The following is a 15,256-nucleotide window of genomic DNA, read 5'->3' on the forward strand; positions in this document are numbered from 1 at the left end:
ACTCGTTCTATATAAACTTTCAATCGTATCGTTCCGAAGAAAGAAGTTTATCTTAAATAATTAAATAAATATATCTTATATTAATTATTTTAATCGTCTGTATTTTAGATTAATTATAGTTAAGTCGATGCAAGAAACATCATTCCTAAAACTATATTAAACATAGCTATGGTTAACGTTTGACCCCTAGCGAACACCTTTTTCAGAATTTTCGTGAATTTAGGGTATATAAAGTGATCGATTCACAGTGAGGTATATAAAATGAGCCTAGCCGCTCGCCGAGTACATCTTAAACTTAACGACGTAGACGCAGTAGAAGCTAATGTCGCAGATTGGTGTCTATTTGGTATAGACGAAAGACTAGTGCATGGTGTTGTTGTTAGAATCCAATAAATATTTATTGGTATTGGGTTAAAGAGTTCGCCAGCAGTTGAAGTTATAACGGCTAGTTAACGATTGACGTTAAGTAAGATAAATATAGCGATGAATTTAAGTTTTCCGAATTTCTGTGTACTGCGAATGCGGTCCGGAAATTGCGAACACGTTTGCTCCGATTTGCCAACTGCTAACGCGGTGACAGACTGACGGACGCAGAGATACGTCCAGTATAATACTTCTCCGTGACGTCATCGTCACTCGGAGAGGTAAAAATAAATTTTTAGATAAAAAGTTTTAGGAAAATGAAATTCTTGTTGAAAAATCTGAGATAAGTAATTTTATTGCAATGAATTTAAAGGAAATAAATCCAATACCAGTAAAATAAATTTCCCTAGATATGGAAAATTTCCCTCAATCTGGCATCACTGAATTACGCGGAAGAATGCTGGTTAATCCGATTTGTTACGCTTAGTTGTTGTCCAATGTCGTAAATTGTAATGATAGTAAATAATATCCTAACAGATAAAAAAGGTGAACTTATTTGAATTTATTTCATTTGGGGTAGTACGAAACCCAATGCAAAGAATACCATTGTTGATATACTATTCCTAACCTAACAGCATCCTCACAGTTGATCACTGATAATTTATTGTTGATGTTACGATATTTCTAAACGACAATGTTTCTACTATTACTTAGTGTTGATTTTACAGTATTTTTAATCGACAGTATTTTTACTATTACTTTATTGTTGATGGTACGGTATTTTGAGATAACAGTAACTTTCTTGTTATTTATTGAACATTTACTGCTAAATGTACAGTTACTAAAATTATTACATTTTTACTGTTGCTTATAGTAAATATCCTGTTAATCCAACGGTAATATCTGGTATTGGATGTTACTTGTTGAAATTTTACGGTAATTCAACAGGAAGAAACAGTTATTTTTAACAGTGTACAGTAGGCTTTTACGTGTGATAGAATTTTATAAATTCACGCAGGAACCTTCGCAATTTGTTCGACGTCGGTTCTTCGTATCCCCTTGTATAAACAAACGCTCAAACACTTCGTCCTTGAGATACAAAAATATAATTAAATATTAATGTAAGCGTAATTGAAATTTAAAATTTAATAAAATGCAAGCTCGCAAAAAGATCCATCTCTGCCGAGTGACGAATTTGAGGTATAGAATTCTATAATAGCTTCGAAAGAAGAGATGAATTTATAAGCTAATTGAAGAACTAATCAGGTGGTATGCTTTTATATCAAAAATATTATGACAATTTGAGGGAAAAACATTTGTTGATTGTCTCTCACCAAATGTTGAATCTGAAATACTTTTACTTCGGTGACTGAATTTATTCCAAATTGAATGATATTGCAAAAATTCCGATTTCAATTTGCGTGGGAGTCAAATGGAATTCAATATTTGAATATTCCCTCCTTCCGCGATATAAATCTTGATTCGTATATAGATTCACTTACTTTTTCCTCTGATTTCTCGTAAGCGTACATCAGAATTTGATATCTTTTGATAGACGGTTAGAACTAGAAATCTTGTCTCTTACAATATTTTTATTTGTCCCGAGATGAGAGATTCAGACACTTTGAAGAGTAATATAAACCACTCCAAAAATGGGGAGGGGAAAAAAGGAGGGGGGTGGGCAGACTTTGAAATATATATCTATGTCCCGCTCCACAGCCCGGGAAAGAATTGTAATAAAGTAAAAGCCGAGATATCTAGACGTTTTCAAAATATTTGGACCAAAAATAATATATTTTATTGTTTTTGAGTAAAAATGATTCCAACAAGATGTTCAGCGGGGGTATTATAGACAGTCACACGTCGCCAATCGTAGCTGAGGATTATTCTGCGTGGGATATTATATCTGGATAGTTAATTACCAAAAATTCCTTCATTATTTTTTATCTAAAAATTACCCTAAAAGTTTATACTTTCGAAATAAACGAGATTTAATAAACGTCTTAAGGACATTTGAACTAATTTTACAATCTTCCCTCGAGGATATGACTAAAAATGTTGTTTTACGAAGCAAAATGGAATTCACGAAACGGCGAAAAAGAATATAAAGTGTAGAATCTCGAGACTCCAGACATTTCCGTTCGGTAAAACAGAAGCTTTCTTTTATTATAAAACGAAATCGTTGTCGAGTTTAAAATAAGACAGTTCGACTCGTGTTACTATTACGGTATTACCTACATTTTTCGTAGCATACCAATCTTATCCTTCCTATCGCGTACTCCAATCCAACTTTGCTTCGCGAACGAAGGTACCGCGGACTGATATAGAATGTAAACTGTATGGTATCGGAATATTACAAGAGCACATAAAACAAACAATCTTACTATATGTATTATCCCATCTCAAATAGCTAAACCACCCTGTACAGTCTGATTTAAATTTAGAAAAGATCTAGATCTATTTTGAAACATCCCTCATTTTTACTGGGAGGCCCTGTTAAGGGGAGGAAACAGACGGGCTTATATCAGGTATATCTTAGAACCAAAACGACGTAACCCACTGTACCATCCGTTTTGCAACACCCTGTAGAATAATTAAAAATGTTTAGATCCGCGGCTGTTAGTTGCGACATTTTTGCAATGAAGGTAAGAAGAGATTGTTTGGCAAGATGAAACTTGGTCGTAAGAGTCTGGGCGGACGGAGATGAATATCCTAAGAATTCTTCTCTCAATTTATCTTCGTCTCCTCTTGGTCTTCCCTAGCTTGATATGACGCTCTCGAAATATGTTAAGTTACGGGGATCAAAATTAAGCGATATTTTGACCGAGTTTTCTATCGCGAGTTTACCCCGTACCATGAAACCATCTTTTTTCGTGTATAGTGGCAAGATTAACTATCTTATTATTGTTCGATGAGATGTCTTCGATATTTTCTTTACGTTTATTTATATTTGCTTTCATAAAGTTCATTGGCCCCCTCTGAATTGAGCGCAGCGAGTTAATTTGATTAATATTAAAATTAATTTAAGAATTAAAACGTTAAATTTCAAAATTACTTGTCCATGATGTAGTTCGTGAAAAAAAACCTAGGCTTAAGACATCGTCGTACTTAAAACCATGACAAAACAAAAAATGGGTCTTCGTTATTTCGAACTCTTGTCTTTTTTGGAAACTGTGACAAAGTTTATTTGTCATAGATAAACTCTTAACCAGGGTTGTCCCTAAGGACCCTCCGAGTCTGTTGTTGTCAACTGTATGACTATAAGTCTGACTGACGTTACTTTCAACAGTGTATAGCGAAGCGATTTTGGGCCGGAAAAATAATCTTAACAAGCGAAAAGCCTCGACCCTCCTTTTTAGTTTTATTTTCTTTTCTTTCCCGATGTTAAAGAAACCTTTCGCTGTTTCGGCAATTATAATAGCATAACCCACGCACGCCCAATTTTAGATTCTTTGGAATCGGTTCAAAACAACAACAAAGCCGCGTTTCCACTGGACCCGTATTTAGACTTCCGCAGTTTGTAACCTTCCCTGGTACGAAACTATAGAGCCTTTGTGGGGAAAACAAATCAAAAGTTGACTGTTAATTCGCGTCTGCGATTTTTTACTTTATCTAGACTCTCGTAAATAAACAAGGCAATTTGATTACCAAGCTCGTTTAAAGTGGCTGCAGAAATTCCATTTCCAACGTAATAACGCTTAGCCTGGACTATATTTAAAGCGATAATCTCATAAACTAGCGCGATTTATGGTTTCAATGATATAATTTTAATAACGCGATTGTCTAACTATCCCTTTAATTAAAACCGCTGACAAAAGACAGTCTCTCTAAATGAAAGCCCGGAAAAAAGAGTCTAAATCTGTCTTACATCTTTTAGAAAAGAGTTAACCTTTTCGTTGAAGGAGAAAGATGATGTCGGAAGTACGTCATAGCCTGAACCGGAAGTAATTTATAAGGTGGGGAAACTAGACTCCGTAATTTATGTTGATATATATTTTTTGGTGCGGGAAGCTGAATTTGTAGGTCTTTAATGACTACTTAATGATCATTAAGAATTTTCTAAATGGAGTGCTGGGTTTTCGGGAAAGAGGAACGTATAGATTGAGTTAATCGTTTAAAATTTATCATCGGGACTTATTTTTAAGCGCGTCTATTAGCCGCTACATTTCCTATTAAAAATGTTTTCCAGCTTCCCCAAGCTTCGCCTCTTGGCGAGCTCTAGATTCTCTACTCCCTCTCATCTTGAACTTCCAGCCCAGCCACGATTAGGCCCCTATAGTTAGTACTCCTCATCTCTCCCTACGTATCGCCTCTTTACCCGAGCAAATTTCAATTCGTCAAGAGCCCGCGTGGATGGCCGCAGACAGTGCCAGAGTGTAGTAACTCGATAAAGCCCCATTATGGATGGATGGGAAGTAGGAGAAAATTTATGAAAGTTAAAAAAATTGTGACTTTTAGTTATATCATGATAACTTGGAGAGTGAGAGAATTAGACCAATGTGTTTAGATTGGATTTTGAGTATAGCAAAGGGACCGACCTAGTACGTGTAAAACTTCTATGCTAAACTAGCAGTGTTGGCGTCAGTGAACTCGGTTGAAAAGTAAGAATTGTAAAATTACAGATTGGTGAAATAATTTGGGAAATCCATGCACACGAAGCCTCTTATAAGGGACAAACATCAATTAGGACAAATTTATTTCGCGCGCAATTATTCACCAAAAATTATTTTCCTCTCAAACGAGTCGGGTATATATTAATATATGGTTAGAGCCATTTATCTCTCATCATAACCCGAACTGTAAATTTAGTTTAGGTACCGTGATAAAAGATTGGCCGTGGAGAGCGGGCGGCGTAACCACTCTTATTAGAATATTTCGCGGACTTTTAAATACGTCATTTGACTTTGAAATTTTTGGACGAAAAATCTTTAATTTAATCCCTGGATCTTCCATTCTTTCCCGTTCCAACTATATATACCGTACTTGCGGAAGATCTAGGTCGAGAGATGCTCGCTCGCTCCTTCAGTACACGCCAAAGATTTTTCAAAAAGCACCCGAGTTGATGGTTCGCTAGATGATCAGTGGGAGCTGGCGGATGCGCTAACTGCCTGGGAGAGAGAGAGAGAGAGAGAGAGAGAGAGAGAGAGAGAGAGAGAGAGAGAGAAACGTTGGCTCTCGAAGCCTTTCTAGTGCAAAATCTTTAGCGGTCTTGCTCGATTGAGACGCTAATCTTATTCCACCCCGTTGATTATTAATCCGCGCCAACGCGAAAGTCGACGCCGTGCCCCTTTCCCCCCACGCCGATTAAGAATGACTTTAATTGATTGCATTTAATTAAAGCAGGAGGAGAACGTTTTTTATTTATCCCCCTCCCCCCGATTTGCAAAAGTGGTTTAACTCGAAATTATTAGTTTTTCTAGGAGAATTTGTAAGAGAAGTTCGTGGTTATCACAGCGGGGATCAAAAACATTTGGGATTATATAAAAACGTCTTGGTTTGGACCAAGGCCGAAAAAACAAACGATATGTGTGAGGTTTATCAATTGACTGAAGTTCAGATATTGAAATTTTTTCTAGTTATTTTTATACACTCAATCCTTAATCAATATTTAATTCAATCAACTGATTTTACTGTTAATCGACCTAGTCCCTCTAAATTAATTGAAAAAATTACATATCTACGCTTTTTCAAGAACAATTACATTTTCCGAAAACATTTTATCGTGAAATTAATTTATCATGTGGAGGATACTGTATTGAATATTTGAAATGTTCTACTGGATGTCTAAAAAAAGCAAGCGAACTTTGGCATAACTCGAATTGAAAATGTAAATATTTGATCGTGGATGCCAAACAAGGGTGTTGCGCGAATTTATACATTTAATTTCGTATATCGAAATGCTACATTTCTATTGTCGCCTCTTTGATGGTAAAGTTGCACTGGAACTTCCTTTTCCGTACTTAAGAATTTCTTGGTCATAACTCAGTCTATGGTAATATTGGCTGAGTGTGTTGCGACGGCTCAGATGACTCGTACACTGAAACCACTGGTGATTATAAAATGCCATATATTGGGAAAATAGAGGAAGGGAGAGGGTGTCGGAGTTAAATGTGACCTTCTTGGCATAACTAGTAATGAATGATGTGTTTAACCATATTATTTCCGCGGGAAATGAATATAACAAGTCTGAGAAATATTTCTGTTTATGTGATCTTTACAATTTACCACATAGGATAAACTTTGTTGCTTTGTCTTAAGTAGACGACATTCACTCTAAACGACAGTCTTATCAACAACTTAAAACAGATTTAAACTTCTTTTGGTGCAAACTTGAAAATTTGTCAAGCCAGCAAGAATTAAAACTATGTCGGTCAAGATGCTCACAAGTTAGTGAGCATCGACACGAAATCCCTTCAAAATAATTAATTTCATGATAAAATGTTTTCGGAAAATGTAATTGTTCTTGAAAAAGCGTAGATATGTAATTTTTTCAATTAATTTAGAGGGACTAGGTCGATTAACAGTAAAATCAGTTGATTGAATTAAATATTGATTAAGGATTGAGTGTATAAAAATAACTAGAAAAAATTTCAATATCTGAACTTCAGTCAATTGATAAACCTCACACATATCGTTTGTTTTTTCGGCCTTGGTCCAAACCAAGACGTTTTTATATAATATCTGTCGCTTCAGTCTTAATGTAATTAAATTTTGAGTAATTATGTTTTCTTTACCGCTTATTATTATGTCCAATTACGATGGTCAAAACAAGTATCTAGCAGGGCCTGAACGTTGCACCTTCCGCGTGTTAGGCGGACGTGATAACCACTACACAATGAATACTTGGTTATTCTGAGTTTTCGAAGAGATCTAGCTTATTATTGCGTCCATTAACGATAGTCAAGTCATGTATCTACCAGGGCTCGAACCTGGGACCTTCCGAGTGTAAAGCGGACTTGATAACCACTACACCATAAATACTTGGTTATTTTGAGTTTTCGAAGAGCTCTAGCATTATTATTATGTCCAATCACGATGGTCGAAACAAGTACTTCTGTAATTAACTAAAATTAACATACTTAGACTTAATTGTTTCTGATTAGACTAGCCGATCGCACACCCTGAATACTTAATTGTTAAATTAAGAGTATTCCGAAAAGTAACTTCGCTCTAGTTTTTCAGTTAGAGGTGGTTAAATATCACGAAAAACCCCATGTTAATCTCCATAGGAAAATTGGTAAAAGCATGTGAATTTTGCTTTAACGTTACAAAAGAGTATCAAGTCATATCTACAAGGGCCTACCGGCCCTGTAGAATTAGTCGCGATTTAATTTTATAACTTCGGGTTTAATTAACTGCTATGTTTTATCGATCTTTGCTATAGAAAGTGCTTGCGATATTTATTTTTGGTTTGCACGTGGCAAAGTTGATATTTTTGAAGAAATGGAACGTTATCGCGACGGCCATAGACTTAAAGTATTTTGTCTGTTTGCATTTGACGCTCGAATGAAGCTTTCCAACTTTGTTTCACGCGTCATTTTCTTGTGCTTTTATTCTGATTTTTAAAGACTTTGAGCGTGGTTCTTTATAAAATTTAATATTTATAATACTATCTTTGCTTTTGAGCCATTTTCGCGGAGTTTCTTTGGATTTTGGTCTAACTCCTTTCTGCATGGGTTTCAAATTCCTCCAATTTCAAATGTATCAGGTTATATAATGTTATTCGTATTATATTCTAGTTGCTGTCCTCGTCCTCGACGACACCAAACTACCTAAACGGTCATGGGTTTTACGGAAAGCTCCGGGACATTACGCGCGCGTTTGATCCTGTTCGTTTTAGGCCTGAGCTGGTCCTCCACGAGACCCGTCTGGGCATCGTGTCCCAGCGATTGCGTTTGCGACTATCAGGACACTCAGAAACGAGTGACGTGTGACCGCGGCGGTATGTCGTCAATCCCGATGGGAGACATGGACGCGGACGTTCAAATCGTGGTCATCACGGCCCCCAAAGACAATCCCAACGACTTGACGCTGGGTCGCATTTTTTTGAATCACCCGAACCTGCAAGAGATTCACATCAGTGTCTCGAACATTCCCGCCATTGGCGATAGCTCTTTCTACCCGGGCAAAAGGCTAAAAGTCTTGAATTTGAGTCATAATAATATCACGCTCCTTAAAGGCACTGATTTCTACTCTTTGGGAAAATTGCAAGTTTTAAATTTGAGCAACAACAATATTGCCGCCACTCCTTCAGCGCCGTTTCGTTACTTATCAAATTTGAAAGGGTTATCCCTGGCGCACAACAAGCTGCAAACGTTGGTTCCCCGTTTCTTTTATCAACTCCCGAACCTGGAATTTTTGGACCTAACGGGGAATCCCTTGGGCGCTATCGACCCGGAGAATTTAAAGGATCTGAAACCGTTGAAGAAGTTGAACTTATCAAGTTGCAGACTGACGCGCTTGCATTCCTTGATTTATCAGCAATTGCCTAACTTGGAGGAGTTGGATTTGAGTTACAATTACTTCGAGCAGTTTGCGCCGGAAGAGTTTCGCCATTTGCGCAAGTTGAGGGTCTTGAATTTAAACGGAAACAGTTTGAAAACGATCTCGGAACGCACCTTCGACGGGCATCGTTTCGAGAAGTTGGGCCTAGCGCGCAATAAACTGGTCAGCTTACCCACTTGCACTTTTTGCAACACGACAGTCAGGGAATTGGATTTGAGTCGCAATCCGTTGGAACACTTGAGCAGCGAGAGTTTGGCCACGATCGCCCATACTTTGCACTACTTAAACTTGAATTTCATCCCGACCGATTCGAAGAAGGCCGCGCGCCTGATTCGTCACTTATTTCAACTAAGACGCTTGTCCATGTCCGGCATGGGATTGGACGAGCTACCGGAGGACATGTTCGCCCGTATAGACAACTTGGTATACTTGGATCTGAGCCAGAATCGAATCGCCAATATTTCCGTGGAGGTGCTGCGTCCTTTGAACGAGCTGGTCGAGTTGGACCTGTCTAGCAACGATCTACGCGGGTTGTACCCGACTCTGCTGGACCAGTTCAGTAATATGACAAAGTTGGCGTTGCTGTATTTGCACCGTAATCCGTGGGCTTGCGAGCGCTGCCAGATTGAGGCCATGTTGTTTTGGATGCGGCATAACAAGTTTTACCAGGACGCCTGCGCTAAACCGGGACTCGACGACCAGTGCCTTCGTTGCGCCACTCCCGCCTTGTTCGTCGGCCGCGACTTGGTCAACTTGTCTTCCAACGCCATTCCTCCTTGCGTGCAACCCGTTTCCGAATCCAGAGTTCTCGTTGGTACTTCGCAGGTAATTACATTTTCTGTTCCAAAGCACGCGCTGCATGACCCTAGACACGTACGCCAAACTTAGTTTCTTTCCAAAGGCGCCGTTTTACGCTCGTAACAATATAGTACGGCCAAGGCGAAGTAGATACACGCGTGATAGATTTTAGGATAGATATTAAAGGACCAAAATATAAATTGATGTTTTATGAGGCTATTTCAAATATTCAGTCTTGCAATCAGATCTATCCTTCCGCGATATTTTGTCAGTAAACAGGCAAAAAGTAACTTAATGTCCTTTGATAACGCGGTGTACAATGAAATCAGATATTATCTTGAGCTTGATGTCCAATATAGTGGCGCGAATGGCTCCATTTAATTTGAACCTGAAAATTCCAATACGAACGCATGCTCGTATTATTCGAGTCTACTACTTTACCTATAATGGAAGTAATTTCAATGGCGAGTCTATAATGTTAAAGGTTGGCCTGGCCGTGGCTGTGGTCATCATCGTGGTGATTCTCCTGGTCATCATAACGGTCATCGTTATCTACAAGAGACACGGGGCGGTTTATTACACGAGAGAGGACGAGCGATCGGAAGATAGCCTTTACAGCGGCTCTACTACGAACGGGCACGACGTCAACGGGGGCTACGACCCCAACAAGAAACCCACCGTCTATATCACGACCTTAGATCGCATCGAAGAAATTACCGAAGACAAACCCCCTCCTCCGCCGCGGAACAAATTTCGCTGAAACGAGGAGGACCCGCGGGGGGCAGGGGCAGTGCCAGTGGAGGACACACCAACTGAAATTAACCACAATTTGCAATCGGAGACGACCTTTATCGTCCAGAATTCTCCGATAACGTCTTCGCGGAATTTCCCTACTAATAAAGACCAAGACGATCCTATGCGAATTACCGTTTACAGCGATCGCTTATTGGCCTACCCTACTCATATTTAAATATATATACACATAGGCGACGATACTACTTATACACCAAGGTTTAAAAATATATATTTAAGAATGATTATGCCACGCATCTAAGTCTGTCGAGTTTTGACAGACGCGTTGCGCCTACATGCGTGAGAATTGACGAAAAAGGTTTGACTAAAGAATTGACTAAATACTTTGTGTCTATTGGGACGTGATAAGTTACCATTAATGCGGGTAATTACGCTATATTCAGTGAAAATTGTCGTCGCCCTACCTTTAGGTAATAATTTACAAAAAGAGAAAAAAAAACATGTAAAGTGTCGTAAGATTTATGGTCAAGATGACGTAATCAAAGAAAGAAATCATTTACGAGTATTCCAAGATGTTTCTTTTTAAAGAAAATGATTTGCCAATCAAATACTAAGAGTCTGCTACAAATGCGGTCATCTATATAACAAAACTGATGACGTCAATTTTTAGTTAGTTCCATTACAGTGACGTCGTAATTTAACGGTGAAGAAACTGACTTATTTACGAATGATATTGGAAGAATTTTTAAAAAAAATATGATTTTTTTCGGAATGGACGAAATTATCTAATTAACTTAATGATGATGATAATTACGATTGAAAAACGTTGTTCTACACAAAGATATCCTGCCTTTATTGAAGTATACGAGACTGCCGTTTAAGAATTATATGTACACACACCTTTTGGGGATCAAAAACATTTGAACCCAAAATTGAAAACTTTATAACAATTTGATATTAAAATATTTAAAAAAATAAATAAATAAATATACCAATATGTCCCATTTTATTATTTAAAAAAAAAAAAGTTTGAATGAGAAATTACCAAAATAACAAAATCGTAAATATAAATAATGATTGCGAAACAAATTTAATATATTGGAAGTAGTAGTTTTAATTAAGAAAAAACAATAATAATAATTAATTAAAAAGGTTTTTCCCATATTTGATTAATTCGTGTATAAAAATTAGTTAATCAAATTTAATTAGTATTAAAGCTTATCGCTTCAATTTAAATTACGCTTCAAAAATTTTATTTTAATTAAAAAAGCTTTGATTTTACGGGTGGGAGGGATAAATTAATTAACATTAAATTTAACTCGTAATTGCGTGAAATCTAATTTGAATAAAAACTTCAAATATACACTATTGGGAGGGAAAAAAGTTGTTTTTGGCTGCGCTGTACTTAAAAAAATATAATAATTCAATTAATGAATAAATAATGTTATTAAAATAACCTTAAAGTGCTATTAGTGAAGAAGCCAGAAAGAGTTATGTTAGGAGATGTGAAAAAAAAACCCCAAAATAAATAAAAACATTTACGAATACCCTTCTTTATAAAAACGGATTAGATAATATAATATCCGTCATCTTTCATATTTGGGTATAATATATTTAAAATACGAAGAAACTTTGTAAAACAGAGGTCAACGCGGGGAAAAATTGTTTCGAGTTATTGTTACCACTAGGGGCCCGTCTGATCGAGAATTTTGTAGAAAGCCGAGTTGTATGATAGAGTTCAATAAGAGCTTCAAAATTAGACTAACCGCGTCGAAATCGGTCCATTGAAACGGTCAATTATCAATATATCTGGTCAGTTTATTTCAATAATTTACCCGCAAACAGCTCGAGGTAGTATTAGTCACGAATAAGGAGTTAACTTTGTTATTTTCGCACCGATTTTGACCTAGTTGGTCTTATTTTATTATCTCTATCTAAATCCGTAGTTTGCCACGAGACTAATCGTTTAACTAAAGTAATTATCTAGGCTTGTCAAACTTAATCATGGTAATTTATTCCGACATTCAACCTACCAGTAAATGCCTAGATCCTACGCGTCTGTCCTTTGTCTTAAGCTTGACAATCATAATTCGCCTTTAATTTTAATATAAATTGACCATTTTGATTGAAAGGAACGCGATTATTTAATAAAAATTGGTTTAGCGATACGCGAAATAAATATTTTCAATCAATATGGTCGATTAGGGGTAGAGTCTCTCTTTCTTCGATGGGCCACTAGTGGTTAACCGAAATGGAACGCAACAACTTTAATATTAATTTTAGAGACTGATTAACTACGGAAAATCAATAAGTTTTTAATCGCGACAATTAATAATAGGCATATCTTTAAATACAATAAATAATAACGAAATAAATTAAGGTAAATTGAAGAAGAAAAAAAAGGGAAATTTTTGTAAATAGAGCTAGTACCTACTTATCTACATTCAGCTGTTCCGTGGACCAAATTTTTTTCAAAAAAAGAAAATAATTCAAATTTATCTAATAATTTTTATTAAATATACCAAGTTTTACTCGTATCATTGAGAGGTTAATTTAATTTTAACCGAGTTTAAATTTAATTAACCTAAATACAAACCAAATCTACAATATATTGAATTTTTAGAAGTTTAACAATTATTTCAGTTAATAAGTGGAATTTATTTAACTCCAACTCGCAATATAGAAAAAAAAAGTTATTTAATTTTAATTAAAGAAAGGAACCAAGAACCCATTTAAGCACTGATCCCAGTTCTCTATCGCATCTCCCACATATTGGCAAGCTTACAAAAACCCAGTATGAAGTGTTATGAAAACCCAAGAGGGATATTTATTCTCGGGTCTTAATTGGGTTCTTGGAAAAAAAAATTTATAATTTGAAAAATACCCTTTCATGTTTCGGTAATAATTTTGATACGACTTTTAATTATAATTATAATTCGTGGCACAAATTTTGGGTTTTTTTGAACGGATTAAGAAAATGCACGCGACAGTACTAAGAAATAATAACCACCCCACTGTATTAATGAAACAACTTTTACGAAAGAATCAAATCCCCAGCGCGATTTTAAGAAAAATACACACACCAAAATGCAATTCTACCTACGGTTTAAGTATAATTAGAAAAATACAAAAAGAAATGTGAAAAAAAACCGGTTGTTTATATTAAAGAAAAAATAAAAAGTGTTTGATGACTTGTATGATTATTAATCAACTAAGCCTAAGTGCTCTTCAAATCGTGGATACTGAATAATATTGAAGAGCGGACCATAATGTCCATCCTCCTTTCGATGGAGGATGTCATAAAAGGTTAAAAAAAGGTCAAAACTTTATATATTTAATTAAAACCGTTCACAGACTATATTTATTTAAACCGTATCTGTCCAAATTGAGAAGCTTGAAACTTTCTTTCCCACAGATAAGATAATTCTTCAAATTACCCCAAAGGGGAAGTGAGAGCCTAGTCCCTTATCAATTTTTTATTTGTAACTTTTTCTTTTCGACTAGAATTGGCGTCCTAAATCTTTCCACTGTTTTCCTTCCGCCCACCGCCTCCTCCTTGGACCCGTTAACTCGTCGAGGATGTTTTTGAAACGTTGCCATTAAAACTCAATTAACTGCTCTTTTTATTATCGTGTTAAAATTTATTTCCTCCTCAAACTCTCCCGGAGAACGAGGAAGAAAAGCAAAAAAAAAAGATATTTCGGCGCTCTTTTCAGGCTAATTAAGACTAATAACTCATTTACATTTTCGTTGGAAAAAAGGGAAGAATTCCAAAAGAAAGACAAACGTTGTCGTTGTCCCTCCCCCCGGCTCCGTTTTTCTCGAATATTTCTTTATCTTAATACGTTAATTTTGTTATTTTTTTCTTTTCTTTTAAATATAGGTTTTTTATCTTGAATGGACGCTAATTTCGCTGTTTTATCCAAATACAATTTTCATCTTTTTTTCTTTGGCTCTAATGACGACTGCAGCCTAAGGATTTCTTTATCTAAAGAAAGGTAGGATAATAGTTTTTTTTTTTTTTTTGAAATTTTAATTTGAAACTCTTTGCTAATATTATCTTTTATTCAAAGTGAAATTAAGCGATGAGAATATTAGAGTATCATTAGCTACTCTTAATCGGGCATGGGCTTAATCCTAATGGGCTCTTCGATAGTTACGATTGTAAGCTACAATTGTCAGAATGTGAAGATAACAAACCGTTTTTCGCTAAAATACCCTTCGTATTAGGCCTATAGCTTGTTGTTCCCCAAAAGTATTCCGGGAACGGATTGGTTAAACTTTGCTACTTTACTTCCAAGAATAACAGTATCCTATGAAAAACATTAACATGTACAAAAATGGGCCAAGCCTCGCCTCGTGACCTCTCCGCCGTAAAACGTTCTGAGATCCCATGTAGAGCCAAGTCTGCCGTTTGTTCTCATTCAATCGCCAATTGAACAATTATGTTATAAATTAAGTCCTTTTCCTAATTAATAACCAATATTCTTTGACTCTATCATTATTATACATCTTTGTTCGTATCAAAAATATCGTGACTTGGCAATCGCAGGTAAGTAATATTAAAAGGAAGTCGAGGGGATATTCACTAAATCGTTGCCTATTTTAAAATAATCGACGGGGATGACCTGCTCTTGCCAAGTCACGATATTTTTGATACGAACAAAGATGTATAATAATGATAGAGTCAAAGAATATTGGTTATTAATTAGGAAAAGGACTTAATTTATAACATAATTGTTCAATTGGCGATTGAATGAGAACAAAAGGCAGACTTGGCTCTACATGGGATCTCAGAACGTTTTACGGCGGAGAGGTCACGAGGCGAGGCTTGGCC

General features: G+C 36.2%; 1 protein-coding gene across 6 annotated transcripts in view; it reads left to right on the forward strand.

Annotated features, from left to right (window-relative positions):
- Window positions 1-13,610, forward strand: part of LOC149658686 (uncharacterized) — a 167,112-nt gene extending 153,502 nt beyond the window's left edge. For all 6 annotated transcript variants that reach the window (XM_089844297.1, XM_089844298.1, XM_089844296.1 and 3 more), the window contains 2 exons: window positions 8,103-9,693; window positions 10,151-13,610. In XM_089844297.1, the coding sequence (XP_089700423.1) occupies window positions 8,146-9,693; window positions 10,151-10,426 (1,824 nt within the window). In that variant the 5' untranslated portion in view covers window positions 8,103-8,145 and the 3' untranslated portion in view covers window positions 10,427-13,610. The remainder of the gene's footprint in view (window positions 1-8,102; window positions 9,694-10,150) is intronic.
- The last annotated feature ends 1,646 nt before the right edge of the window (window positions 13,611-15,256 follow it).

The sequence above is a fragment of the Phalangium opilio genome, unplaced genomic scaffold (genome assembly GCF_054372755.1).
Source record: "Phalangium opilio isolate 3A_F unplaced genomic scaffold, DU_Popi_V2 ptg000075l_1, whole genome shotgun sequence".
In the NCBI taxonomy this organism is placed as follows: Eukaryota; Metazoa; Arthropoda; class Arachnida; order Opiliones; family Phalangiidae; genus Phalangium; species Phalangium opilio.